The sequence below is a fragment of the Musca domestica genome, unplaced genomic scaffold, assembly GCF_030504385.1.
Source record: "Musca domestica strain aabys unplaced genomic scaffold, Musca_domestica.polishedcontigs.V.1.1 2, whole genome shotgun sequence".
NCBI classification, from domain to species: Eukaryota; Metazoa; Arthropoda; class Insecta; order Diptera; family Muscidae; genus Musca; species Musca domestica.
Genome location: NW_026712249.1, coordinates 20,023,341 through 20,049,925, shown reverse-complemented (window position 1 = coordinate 20,049,925; position 26,585 = coordinate 20,023,341). Strand labels below are relative to the sequence as shown.

The 26,585-nt window shown below is 36.3% G+C and overlaps 2 protein-coding genes across 2 annotated transcripts in view; one reads left to right on the top strand and one right to left on the bottom strand.

Moving 5' to 3' along the window:
• Positions 1-18,071, top strand: part of LOC101900216 (inositol polyphosphate-4-phosphatase type I A) — a 37,423-nt gene extending 19,352 nt beyond the window's left edge. The window contains exons 2-13 of the mRNA XM_011295469.3: positions 4,107-4,548; positions 4,618-4,776; positions 4,845-5,108; positions 8,952-9,271; positions 9,341-9,580; positions 11,764-11,864; positions 11,930-12,099; positions 12,163-12,349; positions 12,542-12,842; positions 12,909-13,950; positions 14,013-14,415; positions 15,693-18,071. Of these exons, the coding sequence (XP_011293771.1) occupies positions 4,431-4,548; positions 4,618-4,776; positions 4,845-5,108; positions 8,952-9,271; positions 9,341-9,580; positions 11,764-11,864; positions 11,930-12,099; positions 12,163-12,349; positions 12,542-12,842; positions 12,909-13,950; positions 14,013-14,415; positions 15,693-16,383 (3,996 nt within the window). The 5' untranslated portion in view covers positions 4,107-4,430 and the 3' untranslated portion in view covers positions 16,384-18,071. The remainder of the gene's footprint in view (positions 1-4,106; positions 4,549-4,617; positions 4,777-4,844; positions 5,109-8,951; positions 9,272-9,340; positions 9,581-11,763; positions 11,865-11,929; positions 12,100-12,162; positions 12,350-12,541; positions 12,843-12,908; positions 13,951-14,012; positions 14,416-15,692) is intronic.
• Positions 18,072-20,975: 2,904 nt separating this feature from the next.
• LOC101899876 (large ribosomal subunit protein mL38) lies at positions 20,976-24,748 on the bottom strand. Its single transcript, XM_005186545.4, has 6 exons — positions 24,509-24,748; positions 24,280-24,435; positions 24,056-24,201; positions 21,769-21,980; positions 21,405-21,703; positions 20,976-21,351 (listed from the first exon to the last, which is right to left on the bottom strand). The coding sequence occupies exons 1-6, from the start codon at positions 24,651-24,653 to the stop codon at positions 21,059-21,061; spliced, it is 1,251 nt and encodes a 416-aa protein (XP_005186602.1). The 5' UTR covers positions 24,654-24,748; the 3' UTR covers positions 20,976-21,058.
• Between the last annotated feature and the right edge of the window lie 1,837 nt (positions 24,749-26,585).

Below are 26,585 nucleotides of genomic sequence, written 5' to 3'. Positions count from 1 at the left end.
ACCCCACTAAAAAGAAACTGAGAAAATTGAGCGATAACTTTTCAAAAAATTCGAAAAAATCCTAAATCGGAAATTTTTATTTAGCGATTTCTTTGTAAATTTGAAATTTGTAGGGAAATTTTTGAAATTTAATAAAAATTAAAATAAATGAAAATACCTTTAATTTTTCTCTGCTTTACTACTTCTCCCTCTTGCTCTCTCTCTCTTTGTTATTAAAATTAAGAAGTTGTCAACCAGACCTATTATGTTGATATTATCTGTCCACTACGAGACTTGATTAACCCCCTTCATCATCGCCTCCACCATTTCAATTGTCATAATTTAAATAATTTTCTACTTGAATTTTCAATGTCAAGAGGGGTTTGTGTGTTTCTGAAATTGTATAATTTAGCACCACACAACGCATTTATTTAGACCGCAATTATGCACAGATTTGTACGACATCATGCAAAACTATAAACTGACACATTAAATGCATACATACATACGTACAGATACACACACACATTTTGTGCTTATTCAACAATCCTACTCATATAACTATGCCAAATTAATACTCTGAAGAGAACTTCCCACGCTTTGCAAAAAGCACACAAAAAAAACTTCCAGCACACCATTGCAGTCACCATCACATTGTCTGTCTTCGTTTGCGGAATAATGGAACAAATACAAATGTTTATATAAATATTTATAAGATTTTTATTTATTTATTTATTTTTTTTTTTTTTTTGCAAAACAACACCAAACATCATTTCTTGACTAGAGAAGTAAGGCCTGAATGCGCCAGAATGCCTCCAAAAAACACTTTCAGCCTTTATGCAGTTCTCCTCCATCGCTGGCAATCAAGATTCTAGCAGGGGAATGAAATGTAATGCAACCTAGAAGAACAAATACATATCTCGACTGATATGTGAGCGAGTGTAACATCAAATCGCAAAAGAATTAACATCACTTGTCGTCTTTACAACCAACCAACTGCAACTTGTGTCTTAACATAAACAATTGACTTAATGTCCAAAGTTGTGTTGTGGAGGGCTTGGGGGGTTTGCTGTGTTTTGTTAATGGAAGTAGGGTAATTCAAGAGTAATTTATGTACATACATAAGTGTGTTATGAAATGAAGGAGGGCTTTCATTCTAAATCTACAATGGGACTTCTTTCAGAGAAACAAAATGACTACACTTCCACGAGCCATCAAAGATATTTACCCGAATCAAACAAATATTACGAAAAATTCGGTGATTGGTCATTTTCTTCCGAAAAATTAAACAAAGAATATGGAACAATCAATTTCCCTTGTTAAAATGAAATGTCAAGTTTCAGTTTATTTTACTTTTATTTTGGAAGCTACAACACCCACTGAACCAACATGGTAAATACCGTTATATCGGAGCTATACGAAAACCTGGACCTGCATAGACAATTTTCTGTTATAGGCTGTAGTGCCTATTAGAAACTTTAAATACCAAATTTCAAACAATTTCGATGAATATTTGTACCTAAAATTGTAAAAATACGGAATATAGAGAGGTACTGATATATGGGGCCTATACGAAGACCTGGATCTGCATGGACAATTCTCTTGCATAGGGTGTTGGATCTATTACGAATTCTAAATACGAAATTTGAAACAACTCTGGTGAATATTTTCCTTAAAATCGTCAAAATATCGATTATCGCAGAGAGGTTATCGTTGTATGTGGGCTATACGATATCGTCTACCAATACAGAATTTTTTCCTCCAGGGAGTAAATTGCTTAGAAAGAACTTCTAGTATTTTTAGAAAATTTCATTGAATAATGCAGCTGAAATCCTCAAAATACCGAAAATAGGAAGGTACCGTTATATGGGGGATATACGACATCGTGGACCTATATAGACAATTCTCTTACAGGGGGTAAAGTACTCAGAAGGAACTCCTTTCGTGGAATTACAGACAATTTAATGAAAAATACCGAATATCGGGGGGTACCGTTATATGGGGGATATACGATATTGTGGACGGATATACCCCACCTTCGAACTTGACCTGACTGCAAACGATTTTAGACCCCTAGGTCTCTTTTCAAAAAAAAATATTATATAGAGAAAGGATAGTCCTATTTTGTTCTAACTTTGCAAATCCTAATATTTACATCAGTGCTAGTGCAGATGCGAAAATGGACAATATTGGTCCACTCCATTAAGTACCTCCCCCACAAAGGGTCAAAAATTTGAATAATTATAACTTTTATAAAATATGACGTAAGAGTCCGATTTTCTTCAAATTACACTCATCACAATATTCTTAGTAAACCAATGTCTAGTGTGAAGATGGTCAACTCCTTCTGGTACCTCCCCACAAAGGGTCAAAATATGTAATAACCAAAGCGATTATAAACTCCAAAATAAGCATCCGATTGTCTTCATATTTCACGCATCCCATTATTTCTACTAATACAAAATCTGCTATGAAGGTGGGATATATCAGTTCACTCCTTCTGGTACCTCCCCCACAAAGGGTCAAAATTTTGAGTATCCATGGAACTCATAAAACACGAAATTAACATCTGATTCATTCAGATATGGCACATCTCAATTGTTCCATAAACACAAGATATGTTAAATATATGGTAGAGATCGGACCATTCCTTCTGGTACCTTGCCCACAAAGGGTCAACATTTTGAATATCCTTCAAGCTCATAAAACCCCGAATTAACTTCTGTTACATCCTCCACATAGAGTTCAAGATTTTGAAAAACAAAACCCCCAAAGAAAGCGAAAAAAGCACCCAACTCTCTCCTTAATCGGGCTATACCAAAACGTAGACCTGCACAGACAATTTTCTGTCATAGGCTGTAGTATTGATTTCGAACTTCAAATACCGAATTTAAAACACTTCCGGTGAATAATGTCGCTAAAATCATCAAAATTCCGAATATCGGGAGGTGACGTTATATGGGGGCTATGCGAAGGCGTGTACCTGCACGGACAATTTTCTGTCGTAGGCTGTAGTATCCATTACGAACTTTAAATACCGAATTCGAAACATTTCCGGTGAATAATGTCGCTTAAATCACCAAAACGTGGACCTACATGGCCTATTTTCAATTACAAAAGTCCTCAAACACACCAACACCATGGCCGGCGCTTGAGTTTTGGTGGCCAATCGTAGGTGCACATTTTCAATTGACCTTTTTGGCAAGTAAACACGATCATTTTGTTTGTTATCTGCTGCAAACTGCTGGACAACGAATGTTTTCTCATTGGAGAAAACCAAATTCGGCCACTGCAACAGATTTCGGCCAAGCGAAGCAACTGTTTAGCTCTTTTGAGTCTATTTTTTTCGGTTGAGGTGTAAGCTCTTGCACTTTTTGGAATTTCAATGGCTTTATCCCGAGCTCATTTTTCAATATTTGCCGAATGGAATATTGCGATATGTTCAGCTCACGAGCCATTTCTCGTCCACTGCGACGCGGGTTTCGATCAAATCGCTTCTTTACTTCTCGAATCATTTCCGCTGATGTTGCTGTTTTCTTCCATCCACTCCCTGGACGTCGGGTTAGGCTACCTGTAACGAGCGATGGATCGAGACACAAAATATTTATTCACATTTAAATGCTGGAGTGCTCTAACGATAGCCACTTGTGGTTTTCCAGCCAAATATAAAGAAATCACACTATCACGCTTCAATTCCATCACGAATAACTTTTTTTCTGGAAAATTCTCACCAAAATGCTTTTGTACCCTTGTAAACAATATAATGAGCTGTCACTGGAATAATTTTAACAACTGTCGGATGAGTGACTTAGAAATGACAGCAGCCTGAAGTTAGCTGCAGTTTTTTTCATCTCACCCTGTACAGTTTCACCCCCTATTCGAATATAAGGTTTTCTAGCCATCGAAAATATATCCAGACCTTCTCCTACAGATCTTACGTTCTTGTATATTGCCATACTAAAATTTGAAAGTGATCTAAGAAATATAAAACAATTTACTTTGTGTTCAAAGTAGTGCTCTTCTCTTGTTCTATTTATTTACCTTTATCGGATCACTCCAACACTTGCACTTTTTACATTATTCTTAATCTCTTTGTTTTTTCTTTCTTTCTGTCTTTTTAATTGCAGATAATAACATTGCACATTGAAAACAGAAAAGCAGGCAATAAAAACCACTGACAGTTTTCCATAATTGTCGTTCTACAATTCACGCCCGTTTAAAGACTCATTCAAGTTGTTATTGTTCTCTCTCGCGATCAGACAAACAACGTGTGTGGTTTTGAAATATCCATTTTGGTGATCGACAACTATTCTGTTTTATATCTTCTTTTGGATAACATTGCCATTGATGAGATTACATGTTTCCACCATATGCAGTGGTAGATTTTGCACCAACGAGAACAGCAGCCGGAGCAGCAGCGTCATCATTATTGCGTTACAAACCACAAAAATATGCGTTTCAATAAGGCCGAATTAGCAACATTGGTCTCAAATTCAGCAACAAAATTTGAAAAAGAAGGTTTATTGATTATCACCGAACGCCAAGAAGGTTTCTTTCGCAAAGCTGATGGTAAGTTGGAAGACAGAATTTGAAATTTTCTCCTGGAATCCAATGATTTATGATCTGTTGTTGTTACAGTCAACTATCCCCGTTGGTGCAAATTACGTGGCAATCTCTTGTTTTATCTAAAGGATCACGATCCAAATTCCCAGCCGGCCGGTGTTTTGGTACTGGAAAACTGTCGACCATTTATACGCAATGAAGCCCGTGAATTTGATGGTTATGTTTTCATATTAGGTAAGCTTAAAACTATTCAATATCTCTAGAAAGTGAAATAAATTTTAATGTTTCTCTTTCAATTTTAGAATTTGAAGGCAGTTTACCGCAACGCATTTCAACACGCACCTCCCAGGAACGTTTGGAGTGGGTGAAAAGCATTCAATTAGCTTCCTATTCATATTTAAATCGCCAAATACAATATTTGGAAGAACAAATCGCCTTAGCCATGGGCAATCGCATAGAAAAGGGTCTGCCCCTCTATGCCCCAGCCAGTGATGCTACTCTAATGGCTGGTCTATTGGATTTAAATACAACATCAAATGCGAAGGCTGTTACAAAAGTTGAAGAAGGTGATCTTATACAATTTTAAGTTGGTGTTGTTTTTTTGTTCCATTTTTTTCTATTATTTTTATTTATGTATCGGTGGAAGGAAATGATTTTGGTGTTGGAGATTTTTTTTTTAATTTTGAGCTGTACACAAAAATTATTTGTCCAACAGGCTTGACACAGAAAAACCACAAAAATGTAGAACCATCTGGCATACATATTTCATCTTTTTGAATAACTCATTTTCTTTTTCATTATATATTTACCGATTAAATTATTAACCGAGTCATTAAAAGCTGAAGAACATATTTTTTACCCGGGCATGGCAAAAAAATAATTTTTGTGTTGACATTGCCTTCTCTCTGTTAAAATGGGTTCCATTTGTAAACAAAAGCAGATGCCATATTATCATCATATCAATATCACAGATAGTTCTCTCCTCTATAAAAAGGCCAGAGAGCCGTTCATGCCTGGAAGATTAAGGATCTTCTATCTATTGGAGGCTAGTTAGAACTCTGCCTTCTATTTATGGAAGGATCAAGGGGATCAGAAATATTTCTAACTAATAGTACGTTTATATATATGAGGGTTAACCCACTGGATTTAGATTTAAATTGTCATATCCATTACTTTTACTTCAAATAAATCCTCTCAAAGTAGGTTAACCCTACAAAAAGTTCTAACGTAAACATGGCATAAGGAAGACAAATGTTTCAAATGTGGACGCAATATGAAACAATGAGCTCTTAGTCATAAACTGCTAAAAAACAAACCTTTGTCCTTAGAAGGCCAAATGTGATTCCCCCAATAGATATCAAGATGGGTATGCATATAGAAGACCACAAGAATTCTAACCGTAAATGTTCAAATTGGCATCTATGTATAGGTCGGATTGGTTTATATCTATAGAATACTGTATGGTCCTCTATATACAACAACTCCAGAAGTCCAGAAAGATATCTTGGTTTTGTTTGGTTTAAGGATGTGAAGTTACACGGGATTCGGATTTGATCAGTAGTGGAATTTTCTAACTCATTTTTTGAGTTACCGGTAAAATTAAAATGCCTATAATTTCGGTAATTAAGGAAACTTATCACTATGTTACCGACGAAATCAAAGTAGTCGCTAAGACCTACCGATAGATACCAATGTTAACAACATTAACTTCTTTTTTATGTCAAAAACAATTGTTTTTTAAATTTATCGATTTTTGTCGGTAACTTAAAAATTAATTAGAGAATCCCATTACAGATCTACCAATTGATAGAAGGAGCTTGTTATTCTCCTCGAGATTACCGCACAGATGCCCAAGTGTCAAATTCTTCGTACAAACAGATTTCTTTCTCTAGACCAAATTGCCTTCGGTCTATAGAATACTATATAGTCTTCCATGTAGAATAACTCCAGAAGTCCTGAAAGTTATTTTGGTTTGACTCGAAAATTGTCTCACTTGTGTTAGTCCTAGAAAGAAATAAACATTTTCGGGAATAGTAGAAATTTAGAAGCGAGAAGGAGAGGAAAAGTTTTACTGAGAGCAGAATAGTTAGCATGGTGGTCTGTCTAGCCAGGGAATGCCTTTAGCGAACTTAGAAATGATGATGGGATATTTGTCTGAGAAGAACGTAAGAGTATTTTCCACCTGCCAAATAACCTATTCTCTTGTTGGATAACATGGATCATATGCAAAGCTTCATCTTTACATATGGGAACACTGTTGTCCCATCTTGAGAGCAAATATCGTAGTATGTCTGCCAAAATTCTTAGGCCAGACCTACTAAGTGATAGAAGTGAGTTTTTTCTGCTCTAGATTGCCGGCCACATGGCCTTAGGAACTCCTCAGCGTATTCGAAGTGCCAGACATAATAGCTTATTGTTGCCACTTTATTCCAGCTGGAATGGTCTGCCTAAACAGGGAATGCCTTCAGCAAACTGATAAATGATGATGGGATTTATGTCTGAGAAGAACGTTAGAGTTTTTATCTTCCACCTGCCAAATAACTTCTTGTCTCTTGTTGGATAACAGGTCATTTGCGATGTAAATGTACAATATTCTCTACTTCTTCTTAATTTTCATCTTGTCTACAATAGCCTGGAAACAGTGTTACTGTCCCATCTTGAGGTCAGATATCTAATACTGCAGTGACCAGTCACGATTCTTAGATCAGGCCCACTAAATGATAGAAGGGAGGTTGTTATTTTCTTCTAGATGGAAAGAAAGGAAATTCCTTTGTCAATGATGATGGGGTTTATGTTAGAGAAGAGCCTAAGAGTTTCTATCTCCCACCTGCCAAATAGTCTTGTTGGATAGCAAAGGTCATCAGCAAATTAAATGTGCAATCGTCTATACTTCTTCTTCATCTTCATGTTGTCTACAGTAGCCAGGAACACTGTTGTCCCATCTTGAGGATATCTATCACTTTTTTATTGTCTTATTTTAACGCGATTTTCTTGGATGTTACCCTTTTCTGGCAAGGGACCATTACGAATTGATGAGAATTGTAAAAACTAAACTAACAAAGATATATTTCTTTTACATATATTCTACCTATTTTCCTATATATCCGACATCTTGACAATCAGCATAACTATAATGTTCTGAAGTGACCTTTTATTGTATTTGTGATTTTTTCGGGTTAAAAAATATTCGTGGTTTCGTTAAAATTTTCTTATTTTTCTACATAAAAGTTATGTTTTATTTTACTCGCTAAATATTGTCCGATGACAATTTGGTAGGCCTCTGCCAGCTCTAAACTCCAACTACATGCAAAATTCCGTGTCGATTGGTCTATAATTATGGCCTCTAGAGCAACAGAAAAATTCATTTTTTTCTGTTTTTGGTCCCTTTTAACGATCATATCCAAGGCTTCTGTTCTGACCCTAACCCCACCTACATTTTAAATTTCCTGAGGATCGGGCCATAATTGCAACCTGTAGCTTGATTATAAATTAACATGGACAGGCGGACGGACGGATATATATAGCTAGATCGACTCAGCTCGGCGAGATAAGAAGATCCATATGTAGGTTCCCATGTGGGGAACCAATATTTCGAGGTGTTAAATAATTTTTGGTCCAGAAAACTTAAAATACCCCAACACATAGTGTGGGTATAAGAACTAAAAAAAAAGGAAATGTATTTTAAATGTCGTTTTCGTCGTTTTATGTCAACATACTTTAATTATGGAAAACCAAATAAGATTTTATAAAAAATTATGTTATTATTTTATACAAAAACCTTTTTAATTTATAAAAATGAAGGTTTTTAACTATCCTTCTACCCATATGGTGCTGGTTTTACACTTCCCATTTTATTGAAATTTATTAAAAACAAAGTGTGTAAATAGCCTTCTCACCAAACCCTCATTTGCCTTCCATCGTTTCTTTCCCACCAGATTTAAAAAAAAGAAAAACACATCTTAATTTTCTTTGTACAAAATAAATTTAAGTTGTTTATAATTACAATGAAAAAAATATGTAATTAAAAAAAGAAAACAGGGACTATAAGTTGGTTGTATTAATTTATAATTATTTACTACAGTAAAATTTTGTATTGATTATAGAGTACTAAAAACGCGAAAGAGTTGTAAAAAGATATTTTTAAAATTGATTTCCAAAAAACCAAATCCAGGAGTCTGAAATTCTGTTATTTTTTTAAATTTTATAAAAATTATTTTTACTTATTTTTAAGAAACCAAAATAAAAAAAATTGAATTTAAAAATAAACTATTAAGTTTTTATAATTTAACACAAATTCCTAACGATTTTTTATTATTAACCAACAAAAACAAATCTCGAGGTAATTCAAAAAACAAATAATTAAATATTTTCTTACTTCTTCCGTTTTTCTACTCCCTTCTTTTGCCTAGATCTCTCCGAGATACCTTTGTGTGAATCGGCCATATCCTGTGATAATCTACCCAGTGCCGATAATGGCCGTCTGCCATGTCCTCGTGTTGTATGCTCTACACTGCGATCCGGAGATGACATCATATGGCAGGATTATGCACGCACCGAAATTATTGAAAATTCTGCAAACCCTCAATTCCTGTGCACTTTAGTTTTTAAACAAAGCGATGGTTTTACGGCTGATACTCCGCTCAGGTTTACCGTATACGATGTCCGTGAAAAGGTTTCACAGACCTCAGTGCCAATTGGTTATGCGGAAGTGGTTTTGGGAGCCATACAAGTAATAATAAAACAATAATTTTTAAAACTTTCCTTCTTTTGAGAATTAATATATTTTCTGTTGTAATAGGATGCCACACGTTTTCGCCTACCCTTACGTTCGATACATGGTGATTGTGGTTTCATTAATATTGCCTCATGGGCCCCTGACACCGACAAGCAGTTGCAACCACCGCCACGTTCAACGACACAGGTATTCGAGCAACAGAGCAAAGGTCATCGCCGCACACAATCGCTACCACCCAAGTTGGGTGTCAAATTGTTTGTACCATTTCAAGGCAGCATACAAAGGGTCTTTGCAAATCCAAGGGTAAGTGTTTTTCAAAGGGCAACTACACATGTAAGGAAATCGGTGTGACACACAGGCAACAAGCTTTAGATTTGAAATGGAATATAGGTTGGTTATTCTTAATATTAATATAAAGAGCTAATAGTTTAAATTTTTATAGAAGAGAATTATCCGTGTGACTCTTTCTGGAGATGCAGGGAATTTTGAAACTCAATGCCCAATAACAGCTTCCGAACGGAATGGTGCTAAAATTTCACTCAAGTGTATTTTCGGTCCGTATAATTTTTGGCATTGAAAATTGGAATATAGGTCCACGTTTTGGTCCAGCTCCCATATATCTGTACCGACAGATGAAAGATGTTTTATTTACAATTATAAACCGAATATTGCTACCTTATTGTGTCCAGTATATAGGAAAAATTATCGCGGAGGTGGTCCAAGTTTTGTTATAGACCCAATATGAATGTACCTCCGAAAATTTGGTGTTTTGATGATTTGTGCCACACTTTTTAAATTTGGTATTTGGAGTTTGTAATGGGTTACACCTATTATTGCCGATACCGGTCCACGTATTCGTATAGCCCCATGCAATGGACCTTTCTAAATTCGGCATTTTGATGATTTTATCGATATTGTTCAATGGAATTGTTTTTATGTTGGTATTTGGTGTTGACAAATGGCACTATCTTCTCTGATAGAAAATTATATGTATATCCCCCAGAGAACTATACCTAACTATATTCGGTAGTTTAATGATTTGTGTTGTTGTTTCAACAGCTATACTAGGGTGGTTCAAAAAATTCAAAAATTCGGCTACCTTCGCAGACTATAACCAAAGAGCTTGTGGAGTGAGTCGGGAAAGTTTAGCAGGGCAATTAAAAGGGTGCATCATATTGTGGAATTGTTAAAGGGAATCGCACGTTGGGCAGATTTTTCGCACATCATCACAATTCGTTCTCAATGCGAAATTAGGTGAGTGCACCATCCTGAACGTAATGGAGTCAAAAATAACCTGGTTTGTCAAGGCAGCCGACGTTCTTTAGCTGCAATGAATTTCTAATGCCAACAGCGTGAATGGTACTTAGATAGGCTTCTTAATTTATAGGCTCTTGCCTGGTACTTCAACGAAAGCATAGGGTTATGCTGTCGTGAGGAGGCACCCATTTGCAGTTCTCAGGGCAGCATTCTTGCAAATGTGGATATTTTTCCACAGCGTATCATTTGTATACGCTGATCAAACTGGGACCACATAACTCACCACAGACCGGCCCATAGCGTTACAAGAGATCAATAAGGTCTCCTTGTCTGCATCCAAAGTTCTAAAGGCACTAGCCGGCTGTACTTGTTCCTCCTCTTCAATTTATGGCAGATACCTGTGGCTTACGTTGACGAATTAAACATGATGTCGAATGTGATCCTTAGAATCTTGGGATAGTCCCTGGTTGAAATTAAATTTCTCATGTAGTCAAAAGTGTAGCCGTTGACTTAATGGCGTATAATTTAATATTCATCGCCTGGAGGAAGGCTGCAAGTGCTGCGATAAGTGTTCAGCCTTACACATATGTCATCTACGGTGGGAACCATCATCGTGCAAGCATCCGCATAAGTTACGATCTCAATGCCGTCTAAGGGAGCATTTCGCAAAACGTACTATATTGTGTACTGAATCCGCTTTGATGATGGATGGCTTCCTCTAATGCTAGGGAGGAATAAAGCCTCAAGAATCTTCACTACTGGCGACAAAAGGGACATCGATCTGTATGATTCGTCTTTGCTGACATCCTCGACTGGCTTCATAGGCGGGACCATTCGACGCATTTTCCAGGCTTCAGGAACAACAGGTTGAGTACTTGTCAGGTATTCAAGTCCCGGCATTTACAGCTGTTTTAACGTTTGCATTGAGATTCCCCCGGGCCCGCTTTGGATCACATTTCCAACATCAGTCATGGTAAAAGGTTTTTATGACTCTTCGGCGGGAAGATATCTGATACTAAGGAGAGTACTCTCGTATTCAAAACTGGTGCGGGACGACCAGTGGGACATTTTATTTTTCCCACCGGGTGGCTTTCCTATGTCTTTATATTATTTAGGTTATGTTTTCGATGCTTACTGCCCCTCTCCCAATCAATTTAAAAAAGTAGTCTTTTTCAATATCTTTCTCTGTTTCTCCCCTCTCTAACATGTTTTATCTCTAATTTTTCCAGATCCACACTTATCGTTTGAATTCCAGTTTAGGAGCTGACATAAGCGTCCATGAAACAATGATGGAGTCAAAATTGTGTTTTAATATACCACAGCAGTTGTTGTAAGTTGTAAATCGCCCCTCGCATGCTTTTGCTAACATTTTTTTTATTTCATATCTCCTTCCAGATCCATTTGGATATTACGTGAAAAGGAGTTGCTACAAGAAATATCGGGCATGGGTGAATTGGGTGGTGAATGGCGACGACGCCAAATGGATCTACTCGATAAACATTTGAAATTGCTTAAAGACTATTCACAGGCCAAACAAAATCTACAACAATTAACAAAGGAGGAGGGTAATGATCAAAAATGTTTTTCTCATTTGAGGTTAGGGTTTTAAAAACCTTTTTTGATTTTAGGTCCATTTTTCAAACGTTCATCGGACAAAACAGATGAATCGTTGGAGTTTATACCAGTAAATTTACATTTCCAACGTATGTGGGTACAAAATGACTCTCTAAATCGTTCGGCGGTTTTGGATATTGTCACCGTGGGGGCATTTACCCGGCATGCGGGTCTAAAGAAAAGGACTGGCGGTTTAATAAAGTAAGGGCTCTAGCCAAATTTTTTTTTTCGTGGAATAACATTTCGAGAAAAATATATTTAAAGGTTCAGATCCCTTCCTATCTGGTATTATTATGCCAATATATTTAAAGTCGAAAAAGTTGAAATATATTCCCGAAATCCCAGTTTATATAGGTTTGATTTATACCCCAATATCATTTTTTTTTCTTACAGACTTTTGCAAGACACCAAAGAATCTCCTTCGAAATTTGAAGCCAGCAACAATTGCAAAGTTTTGGCAGCCAATGATGCAGTTCAGGCGATAAAACATTTGCGCAAGGAAATTGTTGAAATCATGTCACAACTCTTGACATTGGCCAAGTCTAAGAATCCCAAAGGTATGATGCCCTTGTGCAATGAAATGATAACTAAAACCAAGACCTTGCTGAATATTTGGGAACCTAGTCTTGTGGAGGAGGCATTTTCGTTTATAGAACAACACAGGATCATTGAGGAGCCAGATAATGTCCTCATGGTAAGATCCCTAACACACATACCCAAAATTAAATTTGTTTTAATTTCAAATTCATTTCCTTTTCAGCCAATGTCACCATTCCGCAAAATCACTCAACAGTTGAATGATTTGGAATTAAAATCTCCTGAATTGGAAGATTTCTCTACACCTGTGGTAGCCCCACCAGATTTATGGCCCAGGGCAAAAACTCCCACAGCTCATTATGGGGGCAATCGTTTGATACGTTCCAATAGTTTGACACAATTGAGAACATCACCATCACTAAATCTCGACATTGATGCCATACACAATCTCCAGCACACGGTAAGGGCCTACAATGAACATTTGCAGCGGAAGGCAAAACAAGAGATTGCTAATCGTATGCAAAAACCCATCGAAGACCTCGATGATGAAGAGGCAACCTATCAATCTCTGCCAGTCTACATAAATTCCCAAACCAAATACCATGAACCCAATTTCAATGAACTCCACGAGGAAGAGGAGGGCCAAATTGAAGATGATAACGATGAAGAACAAATGAATACTTCCATAAAACTAATAGATTTAGATGAAAATAATTCCACTAGTCAGTTGTCGGATATACCAACCACATCCTCGAGACCAATACGGACTACTTCCAATCGCAATTCCATGCCGCCTAATTTCAGTCATGATTATGAATCATCATCACATTGTTCCATTTTAGCAACGCACAATGCCAGATTTTTGGATACGAAAATGATGAGTACCTCACCCTCGGCCAATTATTACAGGCCCACAGAGGAACCGGAGCCATTGGATCTGACACAACTAAATATTGAGGCCAGTGTCATGTGTTTGGTTAGTAAAATTAAATTTCTGTGTGGACGCTGTGGTTCACCGGCCATACGGTTACGACATGCCAAGGGTTCAATGAAACGTTCGGGCTTTAATAACAACCCCGTGCCTGATGTTGTGGATAATGGTAATTCTCCAGCTCTGGAATATGGCACGCAAGATGAGACGAAACAAGAATCCAATCTTGAAGGTACCTCACCCAATGGCAATAGTAATGGTTTGAATTTAGATTTAACTCAAACTGCTGGCCTGGAGAATCAACCCGTTAAAAAGGGAAACAAATTTACCGATGGTTCGTAACCATAACTCCTTTAAAATGAAGACATCAAATTTCATTTATCTCCCACATTTCAGGTCTGGACTTATCTCTAACAACCGATTGGGCCTCCGAATTACGTCCCTCTATGCGTAAGTTACGCCATGCCATGGATGGCCTATTGAAGACGGCCCGTCTAATGCATTCGGTACAACGTCTACAACAGGATATGCAAAGGATTAGCATAAATCTGGAAACAATGTATCGTCGTGATGTCTGTTTCTCGCAATCACTGACGTCATTGATAACTGCCCTGATGGGCAAATTGTGGGGCAATGAGATAACCGATAATTTCATACGCATCCTATGTGATCTGGGTCCACTGGCCTATTTTGAGGGTCTACTCTCGTTGCATGGCAGTGAAATTGATATGTGGGGCGATATGTGTATTGCCATTGAAGATCTGTTGGGTGTTGATTTTGAGCTGGTGCGGTGCAATGGGTAAGTTTTTATACCCTCCACTATAGTATGGAAGGTATATTAAGTTTGTCATTCCGAAATATACCTTTAAGACCCCACAAAGTATATATGTTCCTGATCAGCATAAAATTCTATGTCGATTTAGCGATTTCCGTCCGTCCGTCTGTGGAAATCACTCTAGCTTCCGAACGAAATGAAGTAGGTTGATAAAATTTTACTTAAATGCATAATATGTCTGCAGGACTTTTGGTATTAAAAATGGGTCATGTAGGTCCACGGTTTGGTATAGCCTCCATATAATGGTACCTCCCGATATTCCAAATTTTGATGATTTTAGCTAAATTATTCGCCGGAATTATTTCAAATTTGATATTTGAAGTTCGTAATGGATACTACAGTCTATCACAGAAAATTGTCTGTGAAGGTCCACGTCTTCGTATAGCCTCCATATAATGGTACCTCCAGATATTCGGTATTTTGATGATTTTAGCGACATTATTCACCGGAATTGTTTCAAAATTGGTATTTGAAGTTCGTAATGGAGACTACAGCCTATAACAGAAAATTGTCCGTTCAGGTCTACGCCTTCGTATAGCCCCCATATAACGCCACCTCCCGATATTCGTTATTTTGATAATTTTAGGGACAATATTCACCGGAATTAGTTCAAATTTGGTGTTTGAAGTTCGTAATAGATACTACAGCCTGAGACAGAAAGTTGTCAGTGCAGGTCCACGTCTTCGTATAGCCCTCATATAACGGCATCTCCCGATATTCGGTATTTTGATGATTTAAGCTGAATTATTTGCCGGAATGGATTCAAATTTGGTATTTGAAGTTCGTAATAGATACTACAGCCTATGACAGAAAATTGTCTGTGAAGGTCCACAACTTCACATAGCCCTCATATAACGACATCTCCCGATATTCGGTATTTTGATGATTTAAGCTAAATTATTTGCCGGAATGGTTTCAAATTTGGTATTTGAAGTTCGTAATGGATACTACAGCCTATGACAGAAAATTGTCTGTGCAGGTCCAGGTCTTCGCATAGCCCCCATTCACTGGAATTGTTTCAAATATGGTCTCTACCCCATTTTGGATACATCCCGATGTATATATTCAAAACGCCCATACACGTGTCTCATATTTTTAGCTCTATTTTCATAAACTTTTAGTTTTTCCTGTAATTTTTGTCTCGCAGAAAGAGAAAATGCGAAGAACATTTGGTGATGCAGCGCATTGTCTCTTTTCATGGCTTATGGACTAATTTCTCCCCTCTTCTTCTGTCTTTTCAGCAATGATTCAACACCCACACCTCGCATAACGGGTTCACGGCAATCCCTTACCGTTTATCTTCCAGTACCGGAACATGTCTACGCCCTGTTACCCACCAAACAAACGGTAAATTTCAAAGTAACTCCCGTATTCTTTAACATCGGCATCAATGAAAAAGCCACCCTGGCCGAAGCAATGAATCGAACGCGGGAACAACATCGTTCAAATTGGGATAATTATGTACGGCTCAAACAATACTATACACGTTTTCGTAAATTACCCCTAACCCTGCCGGAAACACCCAGCAAACATGAACCCCATATGCCAGCACCACAAATACTGGCGAATATTTTAAATTTCCTCGAGGATCAACTCAAGGCGAACGTATCGAAAAATGTTAAAATCTTACATTTGGTAGAGGACGTCTGTCGTCTTATGTCTGGTCTGAGATTTACCTCATGTAAAAGTGCCAAAGATCGAACCGGAATGGCTGTTACTCTGGAACAATGTCGTGTCCTGGTGCAGGAATTCCAATTGCCAGCCAAAAATGTACCACAAATTTTGAATACAATGCGTAGCGAAGGCTGTCGCATGGACAACGTATTCAAGAGTATCGATAAGCGTAAATATGCATTCAATTTGCCACAAGTATTAAGTCTACCGGTTATGTACAGGCCACCGGTGGGGGCATATGGTAAGGCTGAAACGTAAAAGAAACAGTGAGATTATGAAGGGGAATTTCGAAAAAAAGGAAATGAAATTGAAATATTTATTGTTAACAGAAAGAAAAGAAAAAAACGCGATAAGTTTTAGAATTTTAGTAGAAGGCCATGTGAAGAGAATGGTGAAATTCGAAATTTTATAATTTTATACTTTCGATAAGGAATTAATTCATTAAATGTTATTAAATAGTCCATGTGTCCAACATAGTTCCAAATACAAGGGACAAGTTCTTTCATTCGACATCGAAAAAGTTCGATCGAAATGAATTTGAATATGCCAAGATTTAGTTAAAAGCGACTTAAATGTTGGAATTGACCACCAGTCACAAAAAGTCAATATTTTCAAAGGAAATAATTTACCGCACAGAAAGAGAAAGTATAATTCGATTTTGCTCCAACTTTGCAAATCCTAAAATTTGCATCAGTGCTAGGTCACGTGCAAAAATGGACAATATTGGTCCACTTCATCGAGTAGCTCCCCCACCAAGGGTCAAAATTTTGAATATTCATGAAGCGCATAAAACACGAAATTAGCATCAGATTCCATTCAGACTAGACACACCACACTGTTTACACCAACTTAAGATCTGTGATAAAGATGGTAGAGATTGGACCATTCCTTCTAGTACCTCCTCCACAAAGGGTCAACATTTTGAATTGTCCGATTGTCTTCAAATTACACACATCACAATATTTGTATTAACCGAAGGTTTGGTGTGAAATTGTGATATATCAGTCCACCCCTTCTGGTACCTCCCCCACAAAGGGTCAAAATTGTGAATAACAAAAAACGATCATAAAATCCGAAACAGGCATCCGATTCTCTTCAAATTACACACATCAGAAAATTTTTATTAACCCAAGGTCTGGTGTGAAATTGCGATATATCGGTCCACTCCTTCTGGTACCTCTCCCACAAAGGGTAAAATTTTTAAATAATTACAACTATTCTAAAATGTGATAATAGTGTCCGATTATCTTCAAATTTCACACATCACAATATTTTTGTTAACCCAAGGGCTGGTGTGAAGATGGAATATATCGGTCAACTCCTTCTTATACCTCCCCCACAAAGGGACAACATTTTAAATATTCATGAAGCTCATAAAACAAGAAATTAAAATGCGATCCCATTCAAACTTGGCACATCTCAATATTTTCATCAACACAAAATATGTTATAAAGATGATAGAGATCGGACCATTTCTTCTGGTACCTTCCCCTCAAAGGTTCAAAGTTTTGATTAACCAAAACGATCATAAAATCCAAAATAAGCATCCGGTTCTCTTCAAATTACACACATCATAATTTTTTTATTAACCCAAGGTCTGCTGTGAAGATGGGATATATCGGTCCACTCCTATTATCAGTCTTAGGTCAGATACGAATTGGTCAATATTGGCCAACTGCTACGGAACCTCCCCCCATAAAGGGTCAACAGTTTGGATAATCATAACTCAAGGCTGGGGGCATAAATAAATGTCGGCAAAACCGCCTGATACTATTTTTACTTGATTTATCTAAGAAGAGCATACAGACATTAATTTCAATCGACATTTTTTCGATATCAAATACAAAAAATTTGCCCTATGTTAAGGAACTGTTTCTGTATGTTTATGCGAAAGTGTATCAGAAAAATTCAGTAATTATTATTTACATTCAAATTCCCAAAGTAAACTAATTGAAAGTCTGAATATAACATCCAAATCACCCATTTCTCTTCACATGGCATAATTAGTAATTACGCTTTAATCATGTGAAACGATTTCAAAACCACATACACACACACATACTTACAAATACCTATATAATAGCAATCATAATGTACTTCAGTTTACAAAACGGGTGATAACTCTCAAGACGACATGAGGAGAAGAAGGAGGATGGGTCATCTTAACAACGAAAAGAAAATACGATTATCTCAAATAATCCTCATACCTTGTAAGAGATGCCTATCGTCGAATGTTAAACTTTTTAGTTTCAATTACTTTTGTATAATAAATTTATTTATTTATTTCAATTATTATTATTGTTAACTACTTTTATTTATTTTTTTTAATTAATTTATTGAAACTCCAGTTAATATTTTTTCATTTACAAAATGTATTCGATCTTTTTTTTAAAGGATCGTGCAAATGTTGTGCCAAATATATATTTATTTAAAACCGAAAATAATGTTTTTAAAAACAAACCCATTAATACATAACCTTAAAATTCAATAAAAAAAACAGGAAATTATTCCAATGAAAATTGTAATTTCAAGTTGTTTTTATTAAAAACTAAAAGAATAGGCGAAGAAGACCAAAAGAAGTGGAAAATGAAGAAAGGAAGTTTGGTTCGACTTTAGGTAACGTATAGCCTTCATAATCAAAGGGATCGTTAGGCCAATAAATAAGGAAAATTCCTCTTCAATTGGAAGTAAAATCTCGCGATAAATAGAGGTTATGGAACAGTAATTTAAGCTTTCGGTCTGTTGCTACAGACTACTTCTAAAAGGAAAAAGTGGCTAAACTATTTGAAGTGTTGCAACATTGGAAACCACCCATAACCCACACACTCCAGAAGATCTTTGGTTACAGCTAACGAAAGTAGCCGAATTTTTGAACCTGGAGTTAGAACCGGATAGGCAGAAATTAACAAAAAAACATTTTAGCTGTTACAGCAACAACTAAGTGAGCCTATTCCGATTTTTATGCCTTCAGCCATATGACTAGAGAGGCTACGTATAACTTGATACGAAATAACGGTTTTAGACCCTAGGTCTCTTGGGACCAAATCCGTTTCAGGATATTTGGAGTTGATCTAGCGATGTCCGTCCGTTTTTCTAGCTGGATAGCTGGTGCGCACGGTAGCTCTCGAAGGAAGTATCCGAATTGGTCCGAACTGGGTACATTGTAATATTATTGTTAAACTTAAATCGAGTTCGGAAATAGGCAATATCGGTCCACTCCTTCTGGTACCTCCCCCACAAAATGCCAACTTTTTCAAAGAACATATTTTACTGCACAGAGAGAGAAAGGATAATCCGATTTTGCTGCAACTTGGCAAATCCTAATATTTGCATCAGTGCTAGGTTAGGTGTGAAAATGGACAATGTCGGTCCATTCCATCAAGTACCCACAAAGGGTCAACATTTTAAATAATTATAACTCTATTGAAATGTGATGTAACAGCCCAATTGTCTTCATCATCACAAAATTTGCATTAACCCAGGGTCTGGTGTGAAGATGGGATACCTTTTGGTACCTCCCTCACAAACGCTCAAAATTTTGAATATTCATGAAGCTCAAAAAACAAGAAATTAGCATCCGATTCCATTCCGACTTGGCACATTTCAATATTTCTTTCACCACAAGTTCTGTTATAAAGATGGTAGAGATCGGACCATTCCTTCTGATACCTCCCCACAAAAGGTCAAATTTTTGAATAAACAAAACGACCATAAAATCCGAAATAAGCCTCCGGTTCTCTTAAAATTACACACATCGCAATATTTGTATGGTGTGAAGATGGAATATATCGGTCAACTTCTTCTGGTACCTCCCCCACAAAGAGTCAAATTTTGAATATCCATGAAGTTCATAAAACGCGAAATGAACATCCGATTCCATTCAGTGTTGTTACATCTCAATATTTCCATCAACACACGATCTGTTATAAAAATGGTAACGATCGGACCATTTCCTCTGCTACCTCCCCAACATTGGGTTCAAGATTTTTAAAAACAAAACGCTCAAGGAAAGCGATAATACGCATCCAACTCTCTTTAAATTTCACACATACAAACATTTTTGCAAACACAATATCTGTTGTGAAGATGATATATATCTGCGAACACCTTCTGGTACCTCACTAATGAAAGGTGACAATTTTTTTTTGTAACTTGTAAAACAAGTCGGCGATTCTTCACAACTTGCTATATCTACGAATTTCTCTCAACCAGAAACCTTAGAAGAATGTGTAATCTATGATTTCGCATAAAATCGTATATAAATATTAGATTTTCTTGAAATTTTGCCCATTCCGATATTTGTTATCTGTATTAAATGATGTGTGAAAATTGAATCCTTCGGTGGACTATATCTGGTACCTTATGCACATATTAACATTTTCTAAAAAGTATCACACATCACATATAAAGTGAAGTCTGTATAGTCAAAATCTGGCACCTCGTAATATTTCTATCATACTTATTTAGATCTGATACGCAATGGATAATATTGGTCCATTCTTTTGGAACTGACTCCATAAAGGATCAACAATTTAAATAATCATAACATAAGTCAATATATATTTTTAAATACTCGAAGATTGGCTGAGGGTATACATCTGTCGGCAAAACCAAAGTACCAATTTGATGATATTTAATCTAAGTAACATTTGCAGATAAGTGATCCAGAAACTGCTTATTCAACGAGACTGTCAAAATGAACTTGTTAAAATGTCATTTTAGTATTAAGGTGGTACATTCACCCTACATCACGCTAAATTTAGATTGAATGTAGCTATGTGTAAGTATGACATACAATTCTCAAAATTTCCGGCTAAGTTAAATAAACGTCTTGCCTCCTATTCTCCATATTCGCAGCTTTCGAAATTACATTTGTTTATTCCATCCCTTGAATATCAAAGCACAACAAATTATAAATAAAGTAACCAACAATTTAATTCACATAATCATTAATGCGGCCCATGCGCAAACGTTGCTTTCTGATTTCGGTACGTAACCATGATGGTTTATTCTTAATGGGATGGGCGTTAGGATAACGTAACTCGGGCTCTGGGCCATTGAATGGATGTGTTTTGGCCAATTTTTGCTCCAAATATTCTTTGTTCACTTGTTTGATGTCACGATGACGATCCATGTACAAATTAAAGGCCTGGCGCAGGGGGAAGAATTTCTGGTCAGCCAGATAGGGTTCGGGGAAATCGTATTCGAAAATGGGTTCCTTTAGGTCTGGAAAATACATAAATTTTAAATTTAATTTTTAAAAGTAACCAAAAACTTACTCAACACATCATGATAGAATTTCGTCAGCGATTTATCATAATCCGTTTGATAGAAAGCCAAACCAGCTGGCGTTATCTCATCTTGATATTGACGATAGAAATCATAGGTCTTGAATGTACGTTTATCCAAGTTCGCATAGTCAGCCTCGGCCAATTTCAAGGAACTAAAATCTAGTTTCTTATTTTGTTTATACAAAATGAATACGAAACGTTGATAGCCAATGCCTTTGGGTGGGAATGGTGGCAAATAATTAACAATCACATCACCCTTTTGTACATCACCATTAGGAATGTTGGATCTTTAAGATAGAAAAATTGAAAATAATGAGTTATTTACTCTAACAAAATGTGTTTATTAACTTACACAAACCAATGTACATATTCCTTATCACCTTCATTGAAGTGGCCATCAGGATTTGTGGCAACCAGAGTCCAATAGGAATCTTCTTTTTGTGGTTTTCCTGTAATGGGATCTGTGGTACCATCAAAGCTTACCAAAGGTTGATTCCTTGCCTCCTTCGGTTTAATGACGTTGCCATTGTAAACTGGTACCAGGGTTTCGGCATCAGCTTCATACTAAAACGGGAAAATATATTTGTGTTATTTGACAAGTTAAAAAATATCAGTCGGTTTTGCCTACAGATGTATACCCTCAGCCAATGTTCGATTATTTAAATATATTTTGACTTCTCCTATGATTATTCAAATTGTTGCCAATAAACAAATGTGATATAAATATTGCGACATGTCAGGTTTAGACTATATTGGAGAGAAATATTTAGATGTAGCAAATTGTAAAGAATCGCTGACTTGTATCGCAAGTTATGACAGATAACCAGTAAAGAAAGTCTTAAAGTCGGGCGGGGCCGACTTTATGATACCCTACACCACTTTGCTAATTAAGTAGAGCTCCACATAACAATTAAAAGTTTTTATGGGAGAATTCAATCATACACGCTATGATTATAATTATAATTAAAAGTTCAAAGGACTAAATATGCCGAAGCATTTGTATCTTTTAAATTCGGAATTGTATTGCCCATTTGGTGCACAATTAATTTGAAATCGGATAAAGATATATATGGGAGCTATATCCAAATCTGAACCGATATCGATAAAATTTGGCAAAGATATTTCTGAGCTGTATTTGATATTTTTCCCTGAATATCTTTGTTACGGAGTGCATATTACGGTTGTGGGTAACAAATATAACAAATCGGATGAATAATATATATGGAAGCTATAGCTATATCTGAGCCGATCTTCACCAAATTTGACATACTAGCTTCTAGACTCAATTCGGTCGTAAGTGCCAAATTCCATCCCATTTGGACAAATATTAGACGTTTGGTGCACAATAAAAGGTAAATCGGACGAAGTTATATATGGGAGCTATATCCAAATCTGAACCGATTTCGATCAAATTTGGCATACATATTTTCAGGCCTAATTTGGGTGCATATGCAAAATTCCATAAAATTCGGGCTGATATTACACGTTTGGTGCACAATAAAAGACAAATCGGACGAAGATATATATGGGAGCTATATCTAAATTTTGACCGAATATCTTCAATTTCAATAGGGTTCGTCCTTGGGCCAAACAAAAGATCTTTGCAAAATTTCATCTGGGCAGTAAATGCGACCTGTACTTTGTTTACAAAAATACATGGACAGACGGACAGACGGACGGACGGACATGCATAAATCGACTCAGAATGTGATTCTATGCAGATCATCAAAAGGAACTATGGGTCTATCTCGTTTCCTTTTGCCTGTTACAAACAAATGCACAAAGACATAATACCCTGACCACCTTGTGGTGTAGGGTATAAAAAAAAATGAAAATTGTGGCCCTTTGTGAGTTCGCAGATATATATCATCTGCACAACAGATCGTATGTGTGAAATTTGAAGAAGGTTGGATGCTTAATTCGCTTTCTTTGGGCGTTTTGTTTTTCAAAATCTTAAACCCTATGTGGGGAAGGTATCAGAAGAGATTGTCCGATCTTGTCCATCTTTATAACAGATCTTGTGTCGATAGAAGATGTGAAAAGTCTGAGTGGTATTGGATGTTAATTTCGCGTTCAATAATGTTCATGGATATTCAAAATTTAGACCCTCTGTGGGGGAGGTACTTGAAGGAGTGGACTGATATATCCCATCTTCACACCAGACCTTGGGTTAATAAAAATATTGTGATATGTGAAATTTGAAGACAGTTGGAGTCTTACATCACACTTTATAAGAGTTATAATTAGGCAAAATTGTGACTCTTTGGGGGAGGGGTACTAGATGGAGTGGACCGATATTGTCCATTTTCGCACCTGGCGTAGCATTAATGGAAATATTAAGATTTACAAAGTTGGAGCAAAATCGGATCATCATCTCTTTTTCCTTCCTTTAATCAGTAGTATATCATCATCTATCCTCGTCTGTAGCTAATATCGATGTGGTGCTCTTCGCGGGGTAGGGCATGATAAATTCGACAAGTTGGAAGTTCACGCAGTTTCTCTGGTTTTTTAACTGTTTATTCTGATCAATAGACTACCTATTGCTGGTATGTTAGTTATACTGCTAATCTATTAAGCGGGACTCAAAATAATTTTTTAACAGTTTTTTTTTATATAATAAAATTAAATTTTATATTTACCTGTATATTAAGATTGACTCTGGGTATAAAATAGGCAGCACCAAACAAATCTTCAAAAATGCCATAATGATCGGCAATAACACGCAAATCAAAACCACGAGTTGTCAGACCATAATCCTGGTCAACTTGTTTCAAGTCAATGAGTACTGAAATTGAATAGAGTGATATTTAAAAAAATGAATATCCAAATTACAACACATTCAATTTTTGTTGCTTTTACTTACACTGCTGACTCCTGGTCTTCTTCTCCAATTCTGTGTTGGCACGTTGTGCCTTAATGTGAGCCCAACGATCTTTGAACAATTCAGAACGTGATTGTTTCAATTTGGGCAAGCCAATATTAACGCGAGCTGTCAGCTCGGGATCCTGTTTATTTTCCTCTGTGTTGAATAAAATTAAACATAAAATTATTTATTCAATTCTCTTGTGGGTGATTACAAAACAATTTCTCACCTGCCAAACGTTGTTCCAATGTTTTGGCTACACCGACAGGCTTACCACGTACCGTATGTCCCTGACGACATGCCAATATCAATGGGGTTGATTGCCGTAGGCTTTGGGGTAATTGTGTTTTCACCAAAAGACTGCTAAATGCCATTTTATGTTAAAATTTCATTCAATTCTTTTAATTTTACAACCCAAATGTTGCAGTGCCCCGGCCTCCACTAGAAATGGTAAGCAGTCGATAAATAAGAGTAACGATTGCAAAAACAACAGCAATAACTATCGATATTTTGTCACCACAATGTGTCTTAACAGCTGTTAGCTCAGGGGTCATTCACAATTGAGAGAGAGGTTGATTATTGGGGAAACGTAGCGTAAACAATAAACAAGTTAAAAATTTTAAATTTAAAATTAAACAAGAATTGATTTTTTGAAGGAAGCGTAATTTAATAAGTATGTAAAAATTCACAAATCCAAACTTAAAAAGAAAAAAAAAAGTGTTTTTTTTAAATATGAGCTATGTTGCATTCATTAACAATAGACGACATAGAAGTGAGAAAACCGATTATGGGAGAGAACGTAACGTAAGAGTAAAATTGAGAAAAGACAATTTGACAGTTGAAACAAGACAAGCAGGAAATGGCGCAATTTATTTCCTAAAATAGCTTTTGTGCCAAAAAGCAAAGCAGAATCCTTAAAAAACGGAATAAAATATAAATAAATGAACTTATAATAGAAATTAATAGAATTCGTGCAATCTATTACATATAGTGGTGTAACTTATAATTTATCAAAACTTAGCAAAAATCAAGCAAGGAATTAAGTCTGCAGTAGCAGAGATGGTAATGTTCAGATAATGACATCCCAGAAATAAGCGTTTTGTCATATGGAAGTTTGAAGACGCCAATACTGCAACGACACTTTATCGAAAACTTAAATGTTATTGGAAATATGAAATATGCACCCAAAACCAGACACTGTTCGGATTTTGGCCCAAAGGCAAATGGCCATTTTCTTCGAAAATAATAAAGGAACAGCCGTTACATTATACGGCCATGTTGAACTGATATTTGTTCACAAAAACTTAAAAGGAGGATATTAGCAACATTTGGTGTCAATAGGACGGCGAAGCCGAAACTAAATCGACTTTCAAAATATATTTGGCGGATCCTTATAAGAAGTGAACTTCTGTTTGGTATACCTCTGAACGTCCATATTTAAATAAGGTCACGTTTGAATGTCGAAGTCCCTGCTGTATGATTTCCTTTTCATTGAAATTCCCCACGAGTAAGGAATCCACCGTTCTGGCTATCAAAAAAGGTTAATATTAAAATGATATTTTTTTATTCGCATTGTTAATGTTATAATTGTTCAACAGGTGAATGCTGAAGGTGTGACAAAGAAAACTCATACGGATGTTCAATACTATGATCTAAAGAAAAAGATTTTCAGTACTACTCTTAGCCATCTTAGTTATTCTTCGGCTACACATATTAATGAATTTCGCCTTGTAATTCCAAACGAAACTTGCATACCTTTAGTCTTCCGGCACCGTATACCGTCATGTGAAGGATATGTTAAAAATTAGCAAGAACTTAACTATTTTGCCCTGTGAAAACTGGAAATCACAGAGAACATCTAATTCTGTTACAAAATGTTCAACATAATGGAAAGGACTTATGTGGTAAGTTTGTTTCTAATGCTTGAAAGTAGGAATATAAAGAACAAGTGAAAGAGGAAAGCTAGAAACCAAAAATCTGTTAATTAAAAAAGAAAAACAAGACAAACTGCAAAACAAAAATTGTTGTTCCAATCTAACAATCGAAAATATTTACTAACTAGTTCTAAATTGACGTAGATCCCATAAGAAATATTTATCTTGACACAATTGGAATTCTCAACTTGGATATCTTTAATCTTCCGGCGTCGCATACTATCATATGAGGGATATGTTAAAATTTGCCAAGACCCTAACTATTTTGCCAATGAGAACTGGAAATTCGAAAGAACAACCAATTCTGTTAGAACTTGTTTAAAATAGTGGAAAGAAGGGGAATATAAGAAACAACACTCCTTGGAAGAATAG

Bases quoted from the DNA above. Each gene is read 5' to 3' on its own strand.
- LOC101899876 (XM_005186545.4), bottom strand. From the start codon at position 24,653: ATGGCATTTAGCAGTCTTTTGGTGAAAACACAATTACCCCAAAGCCTA. The intron at 24,436-24,508 runs GTGAGAAATTGT...TATTCAACACAG, and splicing joins ATTGGAACAACGTTTGGCAG to AGGAAAATAAACAGGATCCC. The intron at 21,352-21,404 runs GTAAGTTTTTGG...TGTATTTTCCAG, and splicing joins ATTCTATCATGATGTGTTGA to ACCTAAAGGAACCCATTTTC.